Source organism: Ranitomeya imitator, chromosome 5 (genome assembly GCF_032444005.1).
Source record: "Ranitomeya imitator isolate aRanImi1 chromosome 5, aRanImi1.pri, whole genome shotgun sequence".
NCBI lineage: Eukaryota > Metazoa > Chordata > Amphibia > Anura > Dendrobatidae > Ranitomeya > Ranitomeya imitator.
Window position 1 is genome coordinate 295589886 of NC_091286.1, and position 27558 is coordinate 295617443.

At 44.1% G+C, this 27558-nt stretch overlaps 1 protein-coding gene across 1 annotated transcript in view; it reads left to right on the top strand.

The window, feature by feature from the left end:
- The window catches only part of SEC63 (SEC63 homolog, protein translocation regulator), a 71709-nt gene that overhangs the window by 6741 nt on the left and 37410 nt on the right, over positions 1-27558 (top strand). The window contains exons 2-7 of the mRNA XM_069726264.1: positions 7513-7612; positions 16951-17065; positions 18811-18923; positions 20072-20133; positions 20325-20383; positions 23050-23100. Coding sequence (XP_069582365.1) covers positions 7513-7612; positions 16951-17065; positions 18811-18923; positions 20072-20133; positions 20325-20383; positions 23050-23100 — 500 coding nt within the window. The remainder of the gene's footprint in view (positions 1-7512; positions 7613-16950; positions 17066-18810; positions 18924-20071; positions 20134-20324; positions 20384-23049; positions 23101-27558) is intronic.

Sequence of the window (27558 nt, forward strand, 5' to 3'; positions counted from 1 at the left end):
TCCAGTGTGTGTGGGTACGCTCCTCGCCTCCAGTGTGTGTGGGTACGCTCCTCGCCTCCAGTGTGTGTGGGTACGCTCCTCGCCTCCAGTGTGTGTGGGTACGCTCCTCGCCTCCAGGTGCTTCGTTCATCTGTACAAAGAATTATAAGTACAAACAAGATGGGAATGTCCAGCCATCATACCGCTCAGGAAGGAGACGGGTTCTGTGTCCCAGAGATGAATGTGCTTTGGTTCGACATGTGCATTTCAACCCAAGGACAAAAGCAAAAGACCTTGTGAAGTTGATGGCAGAAGCTGGTAAGATTGTGTCAATATCCACAGAAAAGTGAGTACTGCATCAACATGGGCTGAAAGGCCACTCTGCCAGGAAGAAGCCATTACTCCAAAAGAAACATAATAAAGCCAGATTAATGTTTGCAAATGCATGCAGGAACAAAGACCTTAATTTTTGGAGACGTCCTGTGCTCTGATGAAACTAAAATTAAGCCATAGTTATGTTTGGAGGCAGAAGAGAGAAGCTTGGAAGCCGAAGAACACCATCCCAACTGTGAAACATGGGGGTGGCAGCATCATGTTGTGGGGTTGATTTGCTGCAGGAAGGACTGGTGCATTTCACAAAATAGATGGCATCGCGAGAAAATAAGATCATGTGGCAATACTAAAGTAACATCTCAAGACATCAGCCAGGAAGTTAAAGCTTGGGCGGAAATGGGTCTTCTAAATGGACAATGACATGAAGCATACTGCCAAAATGGCAACAAAGTGGTTTAAGGATAACAAAGTCAATGTTTTGGAGTGGCCATCACAAAGCCTTGATCTTAATCCTATTGAAAATGTGTGGGCAAAGCTGAAAAGTCAGGTGCGAGCAATCTGAGCAACTATTATGAGAAGCTGGTGGAAGGCTATCCCGAACGTTTGACCCAAGTCATTCAGTTTAAAGGGAACCTGTCAGCAGGATTGTGCACAGTAACCTACACACACTGTCAGGTCGGCGCCGTTATACTGAATAAAATGATAGCTTTGTTGATGAAATCCGTCTTGTTGTTTCTTAATCTTTATTTTCAGTTTTGTGTTGGGCTGTGTGCACACGTTCAGGATTTTTATAGCGAAAAAACGCGATAAAAACGCTTAAAAATGCATACATAAGCATCCCATCATTTAAAATGCATTCCACAATTTTTGCGCATTTATTGCATTTTTTTCCGCGAAAAAAAAAGCATTGCGGTAAAAAAAACGCAGCATGTTCATTAATTTTGCGGATTTCCCACTATATTATTGCATTAGGAACCTCCGTTAAAAAAAAAAGCAAGAAAAACACGAAAAAAAAACGCATGCGGATTTTTTGCAGAAAATGTCAGGTTTTCTTCAGGAAATTTCTGCAAGAAATCCTGACGTGTGCGCATATCCTAAATGAGATTCTCGTGTCCTAAGGCGGAGCATGAGAATCTCTGGCGCCATTTTGTTGTAGTTAAAAAAAAATTTTTTTAGACTGCAGCAATAAGGAGCTGGTGGCGGCGCTTGCACAGTAGCATCTATTGGAACACGATGGATGCTAATGTGCAGGCGCACCCGATGGCACCATATTGATGGTGATTTATTTTTTATTTTTCTTTGAAACACAGGAAGATAATAGGCACTAACTAATAAGAAAATGCACTGGCGCCGCCATTTTAATGAAGTGACATGCTTTTTTTTATAAATACATACACATTAGTAGGTTCATTATGCAAACTAGGGCGCAGGTCAGTGAGGGATCAGTGACCTGTCAGCAGTCTGCATTATGAATATGTAATAAGACCACCACATACCCAGACTTAGGCACGAGAATCTCATTAACACAAAACTGAAAATAAAGATTAAGAAACAACAACAAGACGGGTTTCATCAATCAAGGTATCATTGTAATCAGTATAACGGCGCCGACCTGACACTGTCAGTAGGTTACTGAGCACAATCCTGCTGACAGGTTCCCTTTAAGGGCAATGGTACCAAATACTAATGAAATGTATGTAAACTTTTGACTTTGTAGTAAGTAAAAATGCCTTAAACCATTCTCTGTTGCTCTCGCTCGCTCCTTTGTGGTTATTCCTTTCACTAGGAGCAGTTCTGCAGTATCTTTCCAGTGTGTGGAGCAGTGCTGTTTGGCTCTCTACACTGTTTATATCCAGCCGCTGTGCCCTATGTATGAAGGCTGGCAGTGTCTGGTACCATTTAAAGCCGCCATGTAACATCAGCTTTCTCCAGTGTTTGGTAAATGGAGCCAGGCACCTTGATGTGAATAGGACATTACCCCCTCCCTTGTTCTGCTTTATCATGTTGGTTGCCCTATCCTATGCAGTGCAGTTGTGACAAGGTGGTCCATCATGTCCATTAATCTTTCCATCTGACTCCTAATGTTCTCTGATGCACATACACTGCTGTCACTTTCTCTCTTCTGCTGAAAGCTTGGCTCGGTGGAACAGTCACAGAGCGATCAGCAAGATCCAGACTTCTCACTGCAGCCGCCACTGTACTATTGTTTCACCACATCATGTTCCAGTGTGCACATGTTTAATAATGTCTTGTAATGTGTCTGTTGGACACATTGTACAGCACACTCGCTGCATAGTGCTGTATACTCGCCGCAGGGGCTGCTCTGCATGGGAAACCACAGGCTGTAACCAGGGCTGTGGAGTGTGTAAGCCAAACCTTTGACTCCTCAGTTTCCCCGACTCCCCATTCCACGGCACTGGTCACTGCTGAGCATGTACATAAAGTGCAGCACAGATTCATCTCACCTCCGACCCCACAGCACTGGTCACTACTGAGCATGTACATAAAGTGCAGCACAGATTCATCTCACCTCCGACCCCACAGCCCTGGTCACTACTGAGCATGTACATAAAGTGCAGCACAGATTCATCTCACCTCCGACCCCACAGCCCTGGTCACTACTGAGCATGTACATAAAGTGCAGCACAGATTCATCTCACCTCCGACCCCACAGCACTGGTCACTACTGAGCAAGTACATAAAGTGCAGCACAGATTCATCTCACCTCCGACCCCACAGCACTGGTCACTACTGAGCATGTACGTAAAGTGCAGCACAGATTCATCTCCCCTCCGACCCCACAGCATTGGTCACTACTGAGCATGTACATAAAGTGCAGCACAGATTCATCTCACCTCCGACCCCACAGCACTGGTCACTACTGAGCATGTACATAAAGTGCAGCACAGATTCATCTCACCTCCGACCCCACAGCACTGGTCACTACTGAGCATGTACATAAAGTGCAGCACAGATTCATCTCAACTAAACGATCAGGAACGGACATTTATAGGACTTGTCATAACTTTCCAAATTCTTCTGAACACATTTACAGCACATCCTTCATTGTACTACTATACCCAATGTATTATATATTTTAGGAGTCGGTCCATTTTATACCGACTTCACCAAAATGGACACCGACGCTACCTCCCTGGCTGTAACGGCTCCTGGTACAAGTAGTACAGTGCTATTCTGTCACAGTGGAATTTATGTGCGAGCAGTTCCACACTGGAGCAAGGACAGTGCCCACGAGTTTGAATGACTAGAGATGAACACTACAAAAAGTTAAATTGACTACAAAACTTGTTCATTAGGATCATTTTCAATAGATTGGGTAGTGCACAGATTACGGCCATGGGTAAGATACCATGTTATGGCTACCAAATGCCCGTACAGGTCATGCCATTTGCTGGATCAGATGAGCTCATGATGTTTTACATGCAATATTGTGCGCTCATATACCACCATTCATGGACATGGTCTTTGGCTGTGTGTGGTAGACCCTACTCTACCTGTGGGAAATCTCTTTAAAGGGAACCTGTCACCTGAATTTGGCGGGACCAGTTTTCGGTCATATGGGCGGAGTTTTCAGGCGTTTGATTCACCCTTTCCTTACCCGCTGGCTGCATGCTGGCCGCAATATTGGGTTGAAGTTGATGCTGTGTCCTCCGTAGTACACGCCTGCGCAAGGCAATCTTGCCTTGCGCAGGCTTGTACTACGGAGGACAGAGAATGAACTTCAATCTAATATGACAAAGGTGATTCGTGCAGCTATTCTCTCTGGTCAAACCAGAAGCAAAAACCTGAAATGAACAGCCATGGACTCCATTAAAGGTCAATGGCTGAAATCCACTGTAGTGGGGAAGTGGCCGAATGCTACAGACAGATCTCTACAGACCCAGAACATAGAAGCAGACCTCAGTCAGAGGACAATAAAACATTCACGCTCCTTATCTATTAACTGTTCCAATATTTATGGACATAACTGTTTATCACTCACATAATGGTAGATCTGCTTCACGTCACCTGTCTTATCTATGGCATTTTTCTGGGCTGTGTTCATAAATATGTGATTCATCAGAATTTCTATTAGTCTTTGCCTGATGAAGAGACCTGTGTAGTCTCGAAAGCTTGCACTTTGTTACCTTTTAATGGCTAACTGAAAAGATGGTATCAACCACTGAGGACTCTCAATTCTAAATATTTTTCTACAGACCCCTAGGGAGCAGTAAGAGCACACATCTTGCTATGTAATCTAACACTATGAGGTAGGGACAGAGACCCTGATTCCAGTGATGTATCCCTAACGCTAATCATACACACTAGATAACTGTTGGCCCAATGATGCTTTGGCCAACAGCCACACTTCATATACAGAAGCTCGGTACCGCCAAGCGCTCATGTGTTCTCTGTGAGAAAGTCAGTAAATGACATGTAGGCTGGTGGATTATCTCAGTGAGACCAGTGAGATCAGCAGTGCAAAATCGGACATAGGCAATTGGCATCTCCCAACCATCAGTCAGCACCCTCCATGCACATGAATCGTTGGCCAAACCTGTCGATATTAGTGGTTCTGTGTGTGTGTGTGTGTGTGTGTGGGCCCTTAGTTTACTGGGTGAGTCAATTTTCTTTGCTGTAGTTCTATCAGAGCTCAGTTGCTGAGCTGTGTAATAACCTCATTCACATCACTGATTGGCGGCTTTCTCTGTACAGTGTATAGTGAGAGAGTTGGTAATCAGTCCTGGGTGGACCAGGAGACTTGAGGCCACTTGTCCTGTAGTGATAATCTCCTGCTGATAAAACACTATTTACACAGCCCAGTAAGAGACACATCACTGAAATCGGGGTCTCTGCTCTTACATAATGGTGCCCTCAGATTACATAGGAAAAACTGCTGACAGATTCCCTTTAAAGGGAACCTGTCATCCCAAAAATAGAAGATGAGCTGCGGCCACCAGCATCAGGGGCTTATCTACAGCATTCTGGAATGTATCCTGAAAGATGAGAAAAAGAGGTTATATTATACTCACCCAGGGGCAGTCCCGCTGCGATCCGATGGGCCTCCCATCTTCTTACGATGACGTCCTCTTCTTGTCTTCATGCTGCGGCTCCGGCGTACTTTGTCCTGTTGAGGGCAGAGTAAAGTACTGCAGTGCGCAGGTGCCGGGAAAGGTCAGAGAGGCCCAGCACCTGCGCACTGCAGTACTTTACTCTGCCCTCAACAGGGCAGACAAAGTACGCCGGAGCCGCAGCGTGAATACAAGAAGAGGACGTCATCCTATGAAGATGGGAGGCCCCAGACCAGACCGCGACACCCATCGGACCTGGACCGCAGCAGGGCTGCCCCTGGGTGAGTATAATCTAACCTCTTTTTCTCATCTTTCAGGATACATCGGGGGCTTATCTACAGCATTACAGAATGCTGTAGATAAGCCCCTGATGCCGGTGGCCGCAGCTCATCTTCGATTTTTGGGATGACAGCTTCCCTTTAACAAGCTGGCAATGTTAGTAATTGGAGATGAAGCGAGTGCCTGGTGTTCCCCATGATTAGTCTGAGGTGGTGGTGACCTCCATTACTATTCCAACCTCAGTGGGTGCACCTAGGAGTGGGAAGGCTTTGTGGTATTGCATACAAATAAAACCGAGCAGGACTGAATAGAAGAAATCTATATATATATGACCGTCAAACATGCATCCATACATAGCTGTAATCATGCAGGATCTGTGGATCTGGCACCATGAATCAGCTGTCAGGTTCTTTTTAAAGCATAAGTCCGATGGTTTGTTCTATGTGGTTTTTTTTGTGTGTTTTTTTTTTTTTAGCACTGTAGTGGTGCTTTTAATCTAAGATCCCTGATGATAGTCTTCTACTGATCTGCCACCATCTTCCCCTTCTATCCGTACCACTCCTATTGGTCCCCAGCATTTTTTTGACTTTCCATATCGCTCCAATGTTTGCTGGGTGAGCCGGAGGTCACTTTTTAATGTGTGTGAGAGTTTTTTTCTGGCTTTCGTATGCTTGCATTGACAGCTTGTGACCTTCTAACTTCGGATAGTCAGAAATTGTGGTCACAAGATGGCGCCATGGGATCTGGAGCTGCACCGATACAAGGTGAATATGGTGGCGAGTGAGTGTAAAGGTACCGTCACACTAAGCGACGCTGCAGCGATACCGACAACGATCCGGATCGCTGCAGCGTCGCTGTTTGGTCGCTGGAGAGCTGTCACACAGACAGCTCTCCAGCGACCAACGATCCCGAGGTCCCTGGTAACCAGGGTAAACATCGGGTTACCAAGCGCAGGGCTGCGCTTAGTAACCCGATGTTTACCCTGGTTACCATCCTAAAAAGTAAAAAAACAAACGCTACATGCTGTCTGTCCCCGGCGCTCTGCTTCTCTGCTCTGGCTGTGAGCGCTGGGCAGCCGGAAAGCAGAGCAGTGACGTCACCGCTCTGCTTTCCGGCCGCTGTGCTCACAGCCAGAGCAGAGAAGCAGAGCGCCGGGGACAGACAGCGGTAGGTAAGTATGTAGCGTTTGTTTTTTTTACTTTAACGATGGTAATCAGGGTAAACATCGGGTTACTAAGCGCGGCCCTGCGCTTAGTAACCCGATGTTTACCAGCGAAGACATCGCTGAATCGGTGTCACACACGCCGATTCAGCGATGTCTGCGGGGAGTCCAGCGACGAAATAAAGTTCTGGACTTTCTTCCCCGACCAGCGACAGCACAGCAGGGGCCTGATCGCTGCTGCCTGTCACACTGGACGATATCGCTAGCGAGGACGCTGCAACGTCACGGATCGCTAGCGATATCGTCTAGTGTGATGGTACCTTAAGACTGGGAAGAAGGACCTTAGATTAGAAACAACACTCCAGCGCTGGAAAAAACAGCTGGAGTGGTGCCTGAGGACTCCTGTTCTGTTCTGAACCCTTTCATCAATAACTGTGAGACAAATGGAAGGAAGTACAACATGATCAGATTACATAGGTTTATTACTTTTTATTTTAGTTGCACTTGAGCAATACAAAAGTTTAAAACCAGTTGGACCATCACTGTTATTATGGGGGTCCATCCTACAGTGTTCCCGCAATAACTAGAGTGCTGAACCATCTGTGCGTTGGAAATATTTCACTAGGTACTTTATAATGAGTAGACTTTTTGTTTAAACTGTTTTTTTTTTTTTCTTTCCCCTTTCAGAACACTCCCGACTGAAAAACATCCGTCATGTATATAGAAGCTGTTTGTGGTATCAGCTGAAGGCTATAAAGCCACAGCAGAATGTAATTCCGACTGCTAAGTAAGTAAACGTAACGCTGACTACTACACACATGTATACCTTTGAGACAGTGAATGGGGTGCTCATCTCGTAGGAAAACTGAGGCCTCGTCTTTATCAAGATGAAAGGGGTAGTCCCAATATATGAAGATATCGCTTACTGATCGAACAGGAGCTGACCACTGGGACCCCTGTGATTCCACGACTGGGGCCCAGAAAGCCAGTTTTGCAAAACCCTACCTTGTATGGAGTGGAGGTGTGCAGGCTCAACCTCTGCTCCAGCCATTGTCTGTGTGACTGCCTGGTAAAGCTGGGCATACATCTCCCCCTATTCAAGACACAGCCCCGATCTCAAGGTCGCGTGAGGTCCTAGTAGTTAGACCCTCCGTGATCAGGAAGTCATCCCCTATCCTATTGTGGGAATAACCCTTTAATGGGGATCCCAACATCTTGACATGCCTGAATCCACCTTAAATGATACAAACATTCATGCTTCAAGTCTTTTGCTCCTCTTCTTGCTGAAAAAACCCTCTAGAACAGATAGGGCAATCTGTCACAAAGACAGGGATCGTCGAACGGTGTGCTGCCTACCTGGCGCTCGAGTCCGACACATCGCTGATCGGGTGGACAGATTACTTGGAGGGGCTGGTGAGGACCCAGCGGTCATGGTGCACATAGGCACAAATAACAAAGTTTAGAGGTAGGTGGAAGGTCCTTAAAGATGATTTCAGGGAATTAGGCTGCAAGCTGAAAGCAAGGACCTCCAACGTGGTATTCTCCGAAATACTGCCTGTACCACGTGCCACGCCAGAAAGGCAACAGGATATTAGGGAGGTTAATAAGTGGCTCAAGAATTGGTGTAGGAAGGAGGGGTTTGGGTTCCTGCAGAACTGGGCCGACTTCTCAGTTGGCTACAGGCTCTACGCTAGGGATGGACTGCACCTCAATGGGGAAGGTGCAGCTGTGTTGGGGGAGAAAATGGCTAGAAGGTTGGAGGAGTGTTTAAACTAGGGATTGGGGGGGAGGGTATTCATTTTATAGGAGGGGAAGATAGCACAGATAGAGACCTGGGCACAAATAAGGAAGTTGGGGGTGGCAGTGGCCTGGGGGGTGGGGTTAGAACAGTTAATAATTTAAGAAAGAGTAGAGGTACAGAGAGGAACATCAAGTGCATGTATACTAATGCCAGAAGCCTCGCCAACAAAATGGACGAATTAGAACTAATGTTGTTGGAGCATAATTATGACATGGTGGGGATATCTGAAGCGTGGCTGGATGAGAGTCATGACTGGGCTGTTAACTTGCAGGGCTATAGTCTGTTCAGAAATGACCGTACAGATAAGCGAGGGGGTGGAGTGTGTCTATATGTAAAATCGTCCTTAAAACCCATCCGGCGTGATAATATAGGTAAATTTAATGAAAATGTAGAATCCCTGTGGGTGGAGATAAGGGGAGGGGGAAAAAATAATAAATTACTGATAGGGGTTTGTTATAAATCTCCAAAAATAATGGAAGCAATGGAGAATATCCTCGTAAAGCAAATAGATGAAGCTGCGACTCAAGGAGAAGTCATTATTATGGGGGACTTCAACTACCCTGAAATAGATTGGGGAACAGAAACCTGCAGTTCCAGCAAAGGTAATCGGTTTTTGACAACTATGAGAGACAATTACCTTTCACAACTGGTTCAGGACCCAACAAGAAGGGGGGCACTGCTAGACCTAATATTAACCAACAGGCCAGACCGCATATCAAATATAAGGGTTGGGGGTCACTTGGGAAATAGCGATCACAAAATAATAAGTTTTCATGTATCCTTTAATAAGATGTGTAGTAGAGGGGTTACAAGGACACTAAACTTCAGGAGGGCAAATTTCCAACGGATGAGAGAGGATCTTGGTGCAATTAAATGGGACGATATCCTGAGACACAAAAATACACAAAGAAAATGGGAGACGTTTATTAACATCCTGGATAGGACCTGTGCACAGTATATACCTTATGGGAATAAACATGCTAGGAATAGGAGGAAACCAATATGGCTAAATAGAGCTGTAAGGGGCGCAATAAGTGACAAAAAGAAAGCATTTAGAGAATTAAAGGAAGTAGGTAGTGAGGAGGCATTAAATAAATACAAAAAATTAAATAAATTCTGTAAAAAGCAAATCAAGGCAGCAAAGATTGAGACAGAGAGACTCATTGCCAGAGAGAGTAAAAATAATCCCATAATATTCTTTAACTACGTAAATAGTAAGAAACTAAAAAATGATAGTGTTGGCCCCCTTAAAAATAGTCTGGGTGAAATGGTGGATGAGGATGAGGAAAAAGCCAATATGCTAAATGACTTTTTTTCATCAGTATTTACACAAGAAAATCCCATGGCGGACAAAATGTCTAGTGATAAAAATTCCCCATTAAATGTCACCTGCTTAACCCAGCAGGAAGTGCGGCGGCGTCTAAAAATCACTAAAATTGACAAATCTCCGGGCCCGGATGGGATACACCCTTGAGTACTGCAGGAATTAAGTACAGTCATTGATAGACCATTATTTTTAATCTTTAAAGACTCCATAATAACAGGGTCTGTACCACAGGACTGGCGTATAGCAAATGTGGTGCCAATATTCAAAAAGGGGACAAAAACTGAACTCGGAAACTATAGGCCAGTAAGCTTAACCTCTACTGTGGGTAAAATCCTGAAGGGCATTCTAAGGGATGCTATACTGGAGTATCTGAAGAGGAATAACCTCATGACCCGGTATCAGCACGGGTTTACTAGGGACCGTTCATGTCAGACTAATTTGATCAGTTTCTATGAAGAGGTAAGTTCCGGATTGGACCAAGGGAACCCAGTGGATGTAGTGTATATGGACTTTTCAAAAGCTTTTGATACGGTGCCACACAAAAGGTTGATAAATAAAATGAGAATAATGGGGATAGGGGAAAATATGTGTAAGTGGGTTAAGAGCTGGCGCAGGGATAGGAAACAAAGGGTGGTTATTAATGGAGCACACTCGGACTGGGTAGCGGTTAGCAGTGGGGTACCACAGGGGTCAGTATTGGGCCCTCTTCTTTTTAACATATTTATTAATGACCTTGTAGGGGGCATTCAGAGTAGAATTTCAATATTTGCAGATGACACTAAACTCTGCAGGGTAATCAATACAGAGGAGGACAATTTTATATTACAGGATGATTTATGTAAACTAGAAGCTTGGGCTGATAAATGGCAAATGAGCTTTAATGGGGATAAATGTAAGGTCATGCACTTGGGTAGAAGTAATAAGATGTATAATTATGTGCTTAATTCTAAAACTCTGGGCAAAACCGTCAATGAAAAAGACCTGGGTGTATGGGTGGATGACAAACTCATATTCAGTGGCCAGTGTCAGGCAGCTGCTACAAAGGCAAATAAAATAATGGGATGCATTAAAAGAGGCATAGATGCTCATGAGGAGAACATAATTTTACCTCTATACAAGTCACTAGTTCGACCACACTCAGAATACTGTGCACAGTTCTGGTCTCCGGTGTATAAGTAAGACATAGCTGAACTGGAGCGGGTGCAGAGAAGAGCGACCAAGGTTATTAGAGGACTGGGGGGTCTGCAATACCAAGATAGGTTATTACACTTGGGGCTATTTAGTTTGGAAAAACGAAGACTAAGGGGTGATCTTATGTTAATGTATAAATATATGAGGGGACAGTACAAAGACCTTTCTGATGATCTTTTTAATCATAGACCTGAAACAGGGACAAGGGGGCATCCTCTGTGGTTGGAGGAAAAAAGGTTTAAGCATAATAACAGACGCGGATTCTTTACTGTAAGAGCAGTGAGACTATGGAACTCTCTGCCGTATGATGTTGTAATGAGTGATTCATTACTTAAATTTAAGAGGGGACTGGATACCTTTCTGGAAAAGTGTAATGTTACAGGGTATATACACTAGATTCCTTGATAGGGCGTTGATCCAGGGAACTAGTCTGATTGCCGTATGTGGAGTCGGGAAGGAATTTTTTTCCCCAAGGTGGAGCTTACTCTTTGCCACATGGGTTTTTTTGCCTTCCTCTGGATCAACATGTTAGGGCATGTTAGGTTAGGCTATGGGTTGAACTAGATGGACTTAAAGTCTTCCTTCAACCTTAATAACTATGTAACTATGTAGATTTCACAAAGTCATTGTTGTGGGCTTAAAAGCCTCTGAAGACGGGAGAAGGCTTTGTATATGTATATTGCTGAGTAGGGAGAAACAGTAGCCATAAATGAATGCCCTTGATTAACAGCGATCAGTACTTGCTAAGTGCTAGCTGAGTAATTGCTATCGGGGGACCGGATGTCTATAAGAGTTTTACATAAGTACAGCAAAAACATGCCCCCTTACTTTTCACACCAGAAAGCATGGGGTCATAGATTCATCCTGTATTTTCCTTTTTCATGGTTTGTGCTCTTCTTAAGAATGTAGTTGACTCTTTATGCTTCTCATAGGAGTTTTAGGAAGTGAAACATTACTGGTACAGGTCCTTCTCAAAAAATTAGCATATAGTGTTAAATTTCATTATTTACCATAATGTAATGATTACAATTAAACTTTCATATATTATAGATTCATTATCCACCAACTGAAATTTGTCAGGTCTTTTATTGTTTTAATACTGATGATTTTGGCATACAACTCCTGATAACCCAAAAAACCTGTCTCAATAAATTAGCATATTTCACCCATCCAATCAAATAAAAGTGTTTTTTAATAACAAACAAAAAAAACAACAAATAATAATGTTCAGTTATGCACTCAATACTTGGTCGGGAATCCTTTGGCAGAAATGACTGCTTCAATGCGGCGTGGCATGGAGGCAATCAGCCTGTGACACTGCTGAGATGTTATGGAGGCCCAGGATGCTTCAATAGCGGCCTTAAGCTCATCCAGAGTGTTGGGTCTTGCGTCTCTCAACTTTTTCTTCACAATATCCCACAGATTCTCTATGGGGTTCAGGTCAGGAGAGTTGGCAGGCCAATTGAGCACAGTAATACCATGGTCAGTAAACCATTTACCAGTGGTTTTGGCACTGTGAGCAGGTGCCAGGTCGTGCTGAAAAATGAAATCTTCATCTCCATAAAGCATTTCAGCCGATGGAAGCATGAAGTGCTCCAAAATCTCCTGATAGCTAGCTGCATTGACCCTGCCCTTGATGAAACACAGTGGACCAACACCAGCAGCTGACATGGCACCCCACACCATCACTGACTGTGGGTACTTGACACTGGACTTCAGGCATTTTGGCATTTCCTTCTCCCCAGTCTTCCTCCAGACTCTGGCACCTTGATTTCCGAATGACATGCAAAATTTGCTTTCATCAGAAAAAAGTACTTGGGACCACTTAGCAACAGTCCAGTGCTGCTTCTCTGTAGCTCAAAAGTGGCTTTACCTGGGGAATGCGGCACCTGTAGCCCATTTCCTGCACACGCCTGTGCACGGTGGCTCTGGATGTTTCCACACCAGACTCAGTCCACTGCTTCCTCAGGTTCCCCAAGGTCTGGAATCGGTCCTTCTCCACAATCTTCCTCAGGGTCCGGTCTCCTCTTCTCGTTGTACAGCGTTTTCTGCCACATTGTTTCCTTCCAACAGACTTACCATTGAGGTGCCTTGATGCAGCACTCTGGGAACAGCCTATTTGTTGAGAAATTTCTTTCTGGGTCTTACCCTCTTGCTTGAGGGTGTCAATGATGGCCTTCTTGACATCTGTCAGGTCGCTAGTCTTACCCATGATGGGGGTTTTGAGTAATGAACCAGGCAGGGAGTTTATAAAAGCCTCAGGTATCTTTTGCATGTGTTTAGAGTTAATTAGTTGATTCAGAAGATTAGGGTAATAGGTCGTTTAGAGAACCTTTTCTTGATATGCTAATTTATTGAGACAGGTTTTTTGGGTTATCAGGAGTTGTATGCCAAAATCATCAGTATTAAAACAATAAAAGACCTGACAAATTTCAGTTGGTGGATAATGAATCTATAATATATGAAAGTTTAATTGTAATCATTACATTATGGTAAATAATGAAATTTAACACTATATGCTAATTTTTTGAGAAGGACCTGTATATTCTGAGGACAAGCCTTGAATGTCTGGTTTGTTAGGTTCTGGGAAATCTGCAGAATAAAGGGGCCACAAAGCTCTTATTCCTTAAACTATCGGATCATCCTGGGGGTTGGATCATCACTGGTTAACTCTTTCCCTTCCACTTGTAAATGACCAATTACCTGCAGCAGGAGCCTGCTAGTTTTAAAGGGAACCTGTCCGGTCCCCATACCCTCCAGCCCAGCAGCATTCACCTACGTATGAGTAAACTCCCTGCCCTGTATACCATTATTGAGTGAACACAAGGTATATTAAAAAAGAAAAATCATTTAGAATGTCCCGGTTTCATAAGCCAATGAGTTCTTTGACTAGTTGATGGGGCGTTACTTGCCCCAGGCTAGTCAGCCCCCTTTCTATGTCATCACACCCCTGTGGGCATGATAACATATTTTGCACGAACCGACCTCCTCGCCAGCTCATGCCATTCTAGGGCATGCACGCCGGTCATTTCAGCAGCGTCACTGCGTCTCTGTGGCCGAGTGTACACTTCCCGGCTTCAGAGGAGCACTGCGCATGATCAGTAGCCATGTTCAGAAGTTCTTGGCATTCACAGTGCGTCTCTGAAGCCGGGAAGCGTACACTCGGCTACAGAGACACATTGAAAAGTCCCTCTCTTGAAAGAATGTGGACTTTCTCCAGACGTAAACTCTCCAATTTTAGACAATCTGAGTGCCAAACTTACAGGAGCAGAGAGGAAAGTGTTTTTATGCTTAAAAATTGGCATAAAACGCTTTGAAAAGTCACCACATTTTTGCACACTGCGAACTTCCATGAGGATTATGTGATTATGCGCCCAAAATGGACAGAGCTGAGGAGGAGCCGAGACCGGGTGACGCTACGCCCTCCCATTATATTCATGGAAACTGCCGGTGATACATATGCCAGAAATGTTAGTCCTTTCCATGACTGGAGTAACATTTCTGGCAAGGCACATGGAGTCGCACGCTACTGATGAGGCGGGCCTGATGTCATAAGTGGCTTGCGATTTTTACTGAATTTAGCACATCTTATTCCTGCATGCTGCAAAAACTTGTGTACGAAACACCAATAATCGGAGCCATTTGGTTTGCCTACTGCCATAAAAATTAATCTTCTGGGTCGCAGGGTTGTGGAAGAAAAAAAACATACCCTCATCCTGTATCAGCTCTCCCATCCACACACTATACATCTGATTGGGGTGGGAAAGGGGTTATCACATGATGGCTGCGGTAATACATTGGCCACTGATGGGCTGTAGCCTTCACAGTTTGCTTCTTCTGCTAGGGCGGAATGTGAAGGTTGCAGCCAACCAGTGACTGCTGATTGACTGCAGCAGTCACGTGATGCTCCTCCGCATGTTGATACTAGGGGACATTTCTGTGGATGGGAGAATTAGGCTATGTTCCCATGTTAGTAGTGTAGATTGATCGGTTTGCATAGCTTACTTTTGGTCTAAACAGGCTTTTAAACTACCAGTGTTTCTGATCTGCAGATGTATCGTGCCGCCGGTCAGTACCATGTAAATAAACCTTAGGGTACATACCCATATGCGAGAAAAACAAATGAGTGCAATCTGATAAAAAATCGGACTGCACTCTGCACTGTTATTCAATGAGTTACATTACATCTGCCATTTTTTTTTCTCAGCTCAAATCGGACTGAGAAGAAATCGCAACATGCTGCGATTTGCAGCGTATCTTGGATGAGACTCGCCAATTCAAGTCAATGGATGCGAGGAAATAAAATCGCACAGCACCCGCACCATGCAAGTGCTGTCTGATTTTTACGCACCGGTGTCCTTTGAAAAGGTGGTAATTCATGTGCTGCATACAGAAAATCACACTGACAGGTTACAATAGAATAGAAATATGCACATAGAATACATATATACACATGTCAGTAACACACACACATATATACTGTATGTATGTATTTACATTGCACAGAAAGATGGAAGCAAAGCCGGTAATTCATCTGCTGGCTTCTGTTAAATCACTTCAGGAGCCGACAGGATAGAAGAGATGGATTACTTACAGTAAATATAAATAGAAAGGGTAGATATATAGATGTCAGTGACAAATACAATTTGTACAGTGTGTGCAAAATACTGGACATGCATTTAATAAGTTTATTTTAAGGAAAAAAGGGCGTGGGCTCCCACGCAATTTTCGCAACCAACAGAGGAAAAGCAAACGACTGGGGGCAGATGTTTATAGCCTGGGAAGGTGGTAATGCTCATGACGCTTCCCAGGCTATTAATATATGCCCAGGAAGGGGGCCATGGATATGGCTAAAAACATCAACACCCAGCTGCCCCAGAAAAGACACATCTCTAAGATGCGCCAATTCTGGTCTGAATTCTGGCACTTAGCCTCGCTCTTCCCACTTGCCCTGTAGTGGTGGCAAATGGGGTAATAGTTGTGGGGTTGATGTCACCGTTGTGACATCAAGCCCCAAGGTTAGTGATGGAGATACATCAATAAGACGCCCCTATTACTAACCCGATAGTCAAATTGTTAAGAATACAGACACACAGTAAAAAAAATCCTTTAATTGAAATAGACACAGACTCCTTTAATATTCTTAATTAAACCATACTTACGACCTCACCTATTCCCCTGATGCCCTCGATCTCCTGTAATAAAAGTAAAATAATAAAACAACAATATACCTGTCCGTCGGTGTGTCCCACACAGTAATCCATATCTGGGGAATATACAGTTTCCAACCTGGCAGGTGCCAAGATGCAACTGTTCGGCTGAAAACCACTGGTGAAAGAGCTGCTGAGAGCAGCTTCAGTGACTAGCGGTGACATCACTGAAGCTGCGCTCTCTCACAGCCCGAGCTGCGTTGAACTCTGGACCGTGGGAAAATGAATAAAAGCTCATGTTAAAATCAAATTGCAGTCGATAGCAATTGCACTGCAGTCGGATGTAAATCAGATGCTGGGTGTGAAAATTGCATTGTACTCACCTGACACTCGTCCGTTTTTTTCGGTCCAGATATCGGAACGTTTTTTTTTTTTCTCACATGGGCACATACCCAAAGGGAAGGTTGTGTGTTTCTGTTCACCACTTTATGGAAAAACTGGCAAAATGTTTTAAACACTACTATCATGGCATATTGTGGTGCCCTTTTTTGACCATGCCACCTGCAGCCATAGAGCGATATGGGAACTTATATTGAACAATTACTGCTAATAGACTTCTGACATAACTTTCTATCTACCTTTGTGTGTCTCCACAGGAAAGTAGTGTTGATGTTTGGATGGGCATTGTTTATATTCCTCGCCTACAAAGTTTCCAAAACTGATAAAGAATACCAGGAATACAACCCATATGAAGTTCTAGGTTTAGATCCGGTAAATATAACTGTCATTAGTAATGAGGTAGAGACGTGCTACAAGTCCTTTTGGCATGCATTAATATTCCATGTGCAGATCTACTGTGGTATAATCCCCTTCCCATCACACGAACCATTAGAAGTTTGATTCCTTAAGGAGTTTTGCATTCAGTAAGTATGGTAAGAATCTGTAACATTTCTTCAGTTTGCATCCTTTGCCATCTAGAATGGTGCTGCAGTGTTCTGGCTCAATTAAACAGCCTTAAACTGATGATTGGAGTAATCGATGAGGCTGGGACCGGGACTGGGACGTTCAACGTTGAACAGACTACGCTGTGACCCAGCTCAATCAGATCCAATGCTAACAACCATCTAGACTAAATCCATTACTGATGTTTTAGGCTGTCTGTGAAAGAAGCTTGTTAGGACCCTCTTGACTTGCGATGCACTGTACCTTGCTGCTGAATATCTGGGTGCGTTCTGTTACCTGTGAATGTGGAATTCGCATTAGTTTTCCCGCATAACACAAGTGTTTTGCAAGCGTTTTTAGCATCGCTTTGAAAAACGATTGACAGGTTGGTCACCCTTGTCAAGCATAGTGCTTGACAAGTGTGACCAACTTTTTACTATTGATGCTGCCTATGCAGCATCAATAGTAAAAGATAGAATGTTAAAAATAATTTAAAAAAAAAATTAAAAATATGGTTATTCTCACCTTCCGACAGCCCCCAATCTCCTCAGCGACGCCCCGGTATGTTCCGTTCCCAGGGATGCTTTGCGCGAAGGACCTTTGTGACATCGCATGACCGCGACGTCATCCCAGGTGATTCGCGCAAAGCATCCCTGGGAACGGAAGCCGCCGCGTACACCGCTGAGAGGCGGGAGCACTCCGGGGGCCATCAGAAGGTAAGTATATCCCTATTTTTTATTTTTTCACAGAAATATGGTTCCCAAGGGCCTGGAGGATAGTCTCCTCTCCTCCAGACCCTGGGTACCATCCGCACATGAAGCTCTCACTTTACGCATGGTGGGCGTAGCCACATGCGTAAAGTGAGAGCATCAATGCAATCATATGGCTGCAGAATCGCCGCGATTCCGCAGAAATAATGAACATGCTGCAGATTTTACTGATATGCGATTCTGCAGCGGGAAAATCTGCAGCATGGGCACAGCAACTGCGGAATCCCATAGGATTGCATGGGAATGTGGTTTTTAAGCATTTTTATGCTTTTCCACTGCTGCAAGAAACGCAGCATAAAACACGCAACGTGGGCACACAGCCTAAGGCTATGTGCAGACTTTGCAGATTTCTGTGCGGATTTTTCCGCTCAGTTTTTTAAAAATCCGCAGGTAAAACACACTGCGGATTACCTGCGGATTTTTTCACACCTGCGAATTCCTATTGAGCAGGTGTAAAACGCTGCGGAATAAAAAACGCAGCATTTCCGCGCAGTATTTTCTGCAGCATGTGTACTTTGTTTTCCATAGGTTTACATGGTACTGTACAACGCATGGAAAACTGCTGCGAATCCGCAGGGGCAAATCCACAATGTGTGCACATACCCGAACAGTGAGCTTTCTGCCTTAAATGGGTAGGTGCACCGTTGGATATCTACCCATTATTGTGACCCTTCCATATGCCATGTTCTGTTTTTTTTTTTTTTTTAGCTTTGTCCTGCCAGATGTTTTTACACAAGGATGGCCTTTCAATCCCAGAAGATCCTGACATTTTGCAAAACGTTTTTATTTATTTATTTTTTTAAGGGTGCCACTGTCTTGGAAATTAAGAAACAGTACCGTCTTCTTTCTCTGAAATTCCACCCAGATAAAGGAGGAGATGAAGCTATATTTATGAAAATCGCCAAGGCATATGAAGCGTAAGTATGTCCGTGGCTTCTTAACTGGCTCATTTCAGGTTCCTGCTCCGCGAGAATAAGGCTGGTCTATGGGTTTATCCTGCCATGAGACTTGGCACGGTTGTTTATGGCCTCTACATATGAATTAAAGGGGTAGTCCAGTCTAAAGCTACAAGTCTGTAGTCACTCTGAAATAAAACAGATACCACAAAAAGAGAAACCTGAGTAAGAAAAAATCGCAACTGATGATTAGGACCCATTGTGTTTCTTGCCCCATAGCAAACAGTCACAGAGCAGACTTGGAATACTAGAGCGCTCATCTCCTGCATAAGCATGTGCACAGAGCTGTGAACTGGCAACATAGAAAGTCATTGGGTGTGTTTGGCATGGCTGGTTCTCAGGACACAGCCCCCAATGAATCTGGGGTTAGAAAATATTAAAAAATAAAATAATTTAGGCTTATCCTAATTCTGTATTTCTCTATTGCCTCTCATTGGGGGACACAGGAACCATGGGCATTTTCTTCAGGGACCCTTCAAAATGGCTACCTCTAAGGGAGGCCGCTCTCATCCTCCTAATCCTGTTTTTTATGTAAAACAAATTGCTTATAGATTGCGTTGTACAATTTACTATGCAAATGAAAACAAAATATCTGACTTTAACCTAATAACTACCATGCACTGTAAATTAATGGGGCTTGGGCTTTAACCCCTTACCATTGAAAATGCAAGCTTACAGATTCTTCTGTAAACTAGCAAGAATAGGTTAGTTCCCTGGCTTTCAGACATGGCTACGGAGAATGGGAGAAGACAGAAGCGGTTTATACCACTTCTGTCTTCTCTCTTGCTGACAACATGGCACTCAATAAGTGCTATTCTGCTAACAGAAGGAATGGCAGTGCTGACTTCCGTAGGACCTTCTGATCACACAATTGTTGGCTGTCTGCCTGGCATAGCTGAGCTGCAGGGTTCTAGCCTAATATTTGCTTCACAATAATCAATTTCTCATGGCAGAATAACATGGGCCATTTAAACAATTAAAAGCAGCAAATGCCCTGGTTGCTCTCAGGCGCCTGCTCAGCTTTTCTTCTCATACTAGTGTTGGTAAAGCTAATCCTCTGTTACACACTTCTGTTTTGTTTTTTTATTCTCTAACATTTTTGTGTGTAGTTTAACAGATGATGAGTCCAGGAGAAATTGGGAAGAATATGGCAATCCCGATGGACCACAGGGTAAGCGACTATTAACTGTTAGTCAGCTACAATGATTTCTGATTGCGTTTACTACTTTGCAAAGCAATATCTAATTCAGTATCCATCAATGCACCCCTCTCGTGTACTGTCAATCTATCTAACTACTTTTGTGCATTAGGGTACCAGTACTTTTAGTATCGCTCTAACTTTTCTCATTCTTCATTTTAAAGCTACGCATTTTGGCATCGCGTTACCAGCATGGATTGTGGACCAGAAAAATTCTATGCTGGTGAGTTAGTCATAAAATAAGTGTTCTATTGATTGAGCAGAGAGGTTGTTCACCTGCAAATATAGGGTTAATCTGCAGGTATATGGGGTTTAAATGTTTCGTAGCCGGCTTACTGGAGTAGCGGCTACACGGAGAAAATTAAGTTTTCTTCTCTCTCAAGCCGCTCCCTTCCAGTCATCAGGGCAGTGCAGGGAACGATTGGTCACTGTGCTGTGAGAGCGGCTGTAATCACTTCCCCTGATCACAGCCACGCTCACTGTATAGGGAGATCGTTCCCTGCACTGCCCTGGTGACTGAAAGGTAACGGCTGCAGGGAGGATAAAACTTCTCCGGTAAGGCTACTTTCACACTTGCGTTGTTTGGGCTACGTTGCAATGCATCGTTTTGGAGAAAAAACGCATCCTGCAAAGTTGCCCGCAGGATGTGTTTTTCTCCATAGACTTGCATTAGCGACTTATGGCCACACGTCGCATCCGTCGTGCGATGGATGCGTCATGTTTTGGCGGACCGTCGGCACAAAAAAAGTTCCATGTAACTTTTTTTTGTGCAACGTGTCTGCCATTTCCGATCGCGCATGCGCGGCCGGAACTTCGCCCCCTCCTCCTCTGACATTACAATGGGGCAGCGGATGCGTTGAAAAACTGCATCCGCTGCCCCCGTTGTTCATTCATTTCACAACCTACGTCGGGCCGACGCATGGCGACGGCCCCGTACTGATGGAAATGTGAAAGTAGACTAAAGATACCTTCACACATAACGATATCGTTAACGATATCGTTGCAACGTCATGCTTTTTGTGACGTAGCAACGATCCCGCTAACGATCTCGTTATGTGTGACAGCGACCAACGATCAGGCCACTGCTGGGAGATCGTTGGTCTCTGGGGAATGATCAGGACCTTTTTTTGGTCACTGATCACCCGCTGTCATCGCTGGATCGGCGTGTGTGACGCCGATCCAGCGATGTGTTCACTTGTAACCAGGGTAAATATCGGGTTACTAATCGCAGGGCCGCGCTTAGTAACCCGATATTCACCCTGGTTACCATTGTAAAAGTTAAAAAAAAAAAACAAAAAAAAAAACCAGTACATACTCACATTCCGATGTCTGTCACGTCCCCCGGTGTCAGCTTCCCTGCACTGACTGTCAGCGCCGGCCGGAAAGCAGAGCACAGCAGTGACGTCACCGCTGTGCTCTGGCTCTGCTTTACGGTCGGCGCAGACAGTCAGTGCGGGAAGCTGACGGCGGGGGACGTGACAGACATTGGAATGTGAGTATGTACTGTTTTTTTTTTTTTTTTTTTTTTTTTTTTACTTTTACAATGGTAACCAGGGTAAATATCGGGTTACTAAGCGCAGCCCTGCACTTAGTAACCCGATGTTTACCCTGGTTACCCGGGTGCTGCAGGGGGACTTCGGCATCGTTGAAGACCGTTTCAACGATGCCGAAGTCTTTCCCCTGATCGTTGGTCGCTGGAGAGAGCTGTCTGTGTGACAGCTCCCCAGCGAACACACAACGACTTACCAACGATCACGGCCAGGTCGTATCGCTGGTCGTGATCGTTGGTAAGTCGTTTAGTGTAAAGGTACCGTCACACTAGACGATATCGCTAGCGATCCGTGACGTTGCAGCGTCCTCGCTAGCGATATCGTCCAGTGTGACAGGCAGCAGCGATCAGGCCCCTGCTGTGCTGTCGCTGGTCGGGGAAGAAAGTCCAGAACTTTATTTGGTCGCTGGACTCCCCGCAGACATCGCTGAATCGGCGTGTGTGACACCGATTCAGCGATGTCTTCACTGGTAACCAGGGTAAACATCGGGTAACTAAGCGCAGGGCCGCGCTTAGTATCCCGATGTTTACCCTGGTTACCATCCTAAAAGTAAAAAAAACAAACAGTACATACTTACCTACAGCCGTCTGTCCTCCAGCGCTGTGCTCTGCACTCCTCCTGTACTGTCTGTGAGCGTCGGTCAGCCGGAAAGCAGAGCGGTGACGTCACCGCTCTGCTTTCCGGCCGCTGTGCTCACACAGACAGTACAGGAGGAGTGCAGAGCACAGCGCTGGAGGACAGACGGCTGTAGGTAAGTATGTAGTGTTTGTTTTTTTTACTTTTAGGATGGTAACCAGGGTAAACATCGGGTTACTAAGCGCGGCCCTGCGCTTAGTTACCCGATGTTTACCCTGGTTACCGGCATCGTTGGTCGCTGGAGAGCGGTCTGTGTGACAGCTCTCCAGCGACCAAACAGCGACGCTGCAGCGATCCGGATCGTTGTCGGTATCGCTGCAGCGTCGCTAAGTGTGACGGTACCTTAATGGTACGCTAAGCCATCTACACAGGGTAAAACCACTATTTACCTGCAGATTAACCCTAACCAGATTAACCGTATATCTGCTGGTAAATAGTGTTTCTGGACATAATGGGTTCCCTTTAAGGAACACGCCTGACACAACTAAGGCAGATTATGCCCAATGCGTGGTGTGATAGGCCCAGCAACAATAGAATCTGTCTCATGCACCTCTCCCAAAAGCCTAATCAAGATTTCTTATAGCGTATCATTTGTACCTGATATGTTCCTATATAATTTTCTCTGTAATTCAGTAGTGTGTCTTGTCTTTGCACCCTTACAACCATTACTGTGTGTGACTTACCTCTATAATTCTTTTTCCAGGTGTTGCTGGTTTATGGTTTAGCTTTCATGGTCATCCTTCCAGTTGTTGTGGTACGTACCCCCGTAGTTATGACTGTGTCTCGTAACCTACATGGGACCTTTAAAGGGGTATTAAGTTTTAGTTATACGCTTGCTTTTATAGAATGGGAAATTATCCACTTTTCTAATAACTTACTTAAATATATTTAGATTCCGTCTATCCTTCTGTCTATCTGTCTGTCACGGTTATTCATTCGCTGATTGGTCTTGGCAGCTGCCTGTCATGGCTGCCGCGATCAATCAGCGACGGGCACAGTCCGATTAGTCCCTCCCTTACTCCCCTGCACTCACTGCCCGGCGCCCGCTCCATAATCCCCTCCACTCACCGCTCACACAGGGTTAATGGCAGCGGTAACGGGCCACGGTGTAGCGCACTCCGTTACTGCTGCTGTTAACCCTGTGTGTCCCCAACTATTTACTATTGATGCTGCCTATGCAGCATCAATAGTAAAAATATGTCATGTTAAAAATAATAATAAAAACAAAAAACCTGCTATACTCACCATTCGCCGCCTTTCCCGCTCCTCTCGTCGCTCCCGGGACAGCTCCTTTGCAAGCGGTAGCTTCCGGTCCCAGGGCTGGTGTGCGACAAGGACCTGCCTTTATATATATATATATATATATAGATATATATATATATATATATATAGATATATATAGATATATATAGATATATATAGATATATATAGATATATATAGATATATATATAGAGAGAGAGAGAGATATATAGCTATATATATATATATATATATATATCCATATCCAACCAGCTCTCCCAATGCAAGCTGTATCATATAGATATAAAGAAACACAGCAGCACTTGTATATGAATCTAGGCCATGTGAAAACACAGACAAATATTCGATATGAATCATACTACTCAAAAATACTCTACTGTACATGCCACTCTTGGGCCACCAGAGTAGGACCCATCAGAGGGAGATCACCTTGCCGTGGTTGATGGGCACACATGAATTGGCCAATTTATGCGCTAAGAATCTTCATTTTATCTATAACTGTAAGTTTTATGAAAAAATATTTTTGAGTAGTATGATTCATATCGAATATTTGTTTGTTTTCACATGGCCTAGATTCATATACATGTGCTTGTGTGTGTGTGTGTGTGTGTGTATATACATACATACATACATACATACATACATACATACATACATACATACATACATACATACACATATATATACACACACACACACACACACACACACACACACACACACGTATGTGTGTATATCTATATATATAATTGTCTAAGGGTTTTTCCGTCTGTCTGTCCTGGAAATCCCGGCTCTCTGATTGGTCGAGGCCGCCAGGCCTCGACCAATCAGAGACCGGCACAGCATCGACGTAGAAATCCTGCGTCTCTGATTGGTCGAGGCCGCCAGGCCTCGACCAATCAGCAACGGGCACAGCGACGATGATGTCATAATGGTTGCCATGGCGACGATGATGTCATAATGGTTGCCATGGCGACGATGATGTCATAAAGGTTGCTTCGACCAATCAGCAACGGGCACAGCGACGATGATGTCATAATGGTTGCCATGGCGACGATGATGTCATAATGGTTGCCATGGCGACGATGATGTCATAAAGGTTGCTTCGACCAATCAGCGACGGGCACAGCGACGATGATGTCATAAAGGACGTAGACATCTCACGTTTCTGATTCAGCGATGGACACAGTATCGACGTAGATGTCATAATGGTTGCCTCGACCAATCAGCGACGGGCACAATCTGCCGCGAATTCTGGAATCATCATTGTCCATATACTACGGGGACATGCATATTCTAGAATACCCGATGCATTAGAATCGGGCCACAATCTAGTATATATATAATTGTCTAAGGGTTTTTCCGTCTGTCTGTCTTTCTGTCTGTCTTTCTGTCCTGGAAATCCCGTGTCTCTGATTGGTCGAGGCCGCCAGGCCTCGACTAATCAGCAACGGGCACAGCGACGATGATGTCATAAAGGACGTAGACAGCTCACGTTTCTGATTCAGCAACGGGCACAGTATCGACGTAGATGTCATAAAGGTTGCCTCGGCCAATCAGCAACGGACACAGTCTGCCGCGAATTCTGGAATCATCATTGTCCATATACTACGGGAACATGCATATTCTAGAATACCTGATGCGTTAGAATCGGGCCACAATCTTGTGTGTGTGTGTATGTATGTATATGTATATATATATATATATATATATATATATATATATATATATATATATATATATATATATATATATATATATATATATATATATATATATATATATATATATATATATATAAAATATTATATCTCACAAGACTGATTCCATTTGTAAGGATACCAAAATCTGACCGTTCCACAGACTACCTTACTGTAATAGTATGCAATCATCATTTTTTAGGAAAGTGTGTCACACTCTGATCACAAATGGGTATCCTAAAATCTGGAATACCATGTTATTTGTAAATCTTTAAGGATGGAATGACAAGTGAAATTGTTGCATGTGATGACTCACTTTCCCAGTATTCTTTTTTTTAATAAGACTTGGGATCTACTAAAAGCAGCAGATGCAGTGCTGTGGATGAGTCCGGACAGATGGCAGACGTGTCAGTAGGCCGTTCCATCTGCTTGTTACCACACCAAGTGTTGCTTCAGCGCGTGTGCTAGAATTGTCACATATATATTGGCTTGTTATTTGTCCATGCCTAGATAGGGCGCATCAGGAGGAACAATCACTTGTTCCGCAGTACAAATCGTGCAGGGAGTGGAGAAAATACAGGGTGATTCACTTTGCTGTAACTGCTAAAAGAGATGATCTATGGTAATGAGATTTGGACGGTACATACCTTGGTTCATGAGAAACTGATGTTTTAAAGCAGGTGTTGAAAATGTCCACCATTTGCATCCCAGCATGCCTGCATGTGCTGTCCCATATTGCTGAATTTCTCAGTGTATGTTCTCTAGGAGTGCCTGTAATGTTCATGGCTTGCTACTGTACACCCGACCCTTCAAGTGGCCCAAAGTAAAACAATCCAGCAAGTTATTTTAAATTGATCGGGCCCAATGTATTCCTGAACTACAATGACTCTGTACGGGCGAACACAACCTTTTTTTTGTCGCTCATTGACATGTGGAGTACGACATGCCTGTCTCCTGGGAAAGCTTGCGCAACGATTTATGTGGAGAAACCTTGAACCAAAGTACAGCTAGCCCTAATTTCAGTACAGTCAACATTTTTTTTTTTTTTTTTTAGAGGCTACAGCATTTGTTCAGGGTAAAGTAGCAAGTGAACCCCTTTTATATGGCTGCTTTAGAATTTGTGTAGTAGCCTGGTAATGATGATTATTAACCGCTTCACGCTGCAGCCCATTTTTGCTATTGGGTTTTTTTTTTTTGTCTCCTACCGTGTTCACCAAATGCTAAAGCTTACCTACCATTATATGATACTCCAGGTCATTACGAGTTCATGGACACCAAACATGTCTAGGTTCTTTTTTATTTAAGTGGTGAAAGAAGTGCATAGTTTGTTTAAAAAAAAATAAAAAATAGCGTCATTTTCCAAAACCCATAGCATCTCTTTTTCAGGATCTGGGGCCAAGTGAGAGATTTTAATTTTTTGCATGCAGAGCTGATGTTTTTAATTATACCATTTTGTTGTGGATACAATCTTTTGATCGCCTGTTATTGCATGTTAATACAATGTTGTGGCGGCCAAAAAATAGTAATTCTGGCTGTCGGATTAATTCTTTTTATATCTTGATAGATCGGGCAATTGTGAGCGCAGCTGTACCAAATATTTGTTTTTTTTATTTTGACTGGGCAAATAGGGTGTTATTTAAAAAAAAATATATATATATATACATACATACTTGCCCGATTCTAACTCATCGGGTATTCTAGAATATGTATGTCCACGTAGTATATTGCCCAGTGACGTAGTGTACAGCACAGAGCCACATAGTATATTGCCCAGTGACGTAGTATATTGCCCAGCCACGTATGACACAGGTTAAAAAAAATAAGAGAAACATATACTCACCTTCCGCTGTGTGGGGTGCAGGCGGCATCTTCCGGTCCCAGGGTGTGCTGACGTCACGTGACCGTGTCGTGGTCACGTGACTGTGACGTCACTGCAGGTCCTTGTCGTGCAGGACCTGTCATGACGTCGCAGTCACATGACCGTGACGTCATGGCAGGTCCTTCTGCCAGACCATCCGTGCGACCGGAACGTGCCGGTTGCATTGCGAGGAGCGGGAAAGGCGGTGTAGGTGAGTATATAATCATTTTTTATTTTTTTAATTATTTTTACATTCGATGTTTTTACTATTGGCGCTGCATAGGCTGCGTCAATAGTAAAAAACTTGGTCACACAGGGTTAATAGCAGCGGTAACGGACTGCATTACACCGCGGCATAACGCGGTCCGTTACCGCTGCCATTAACCCTGTGT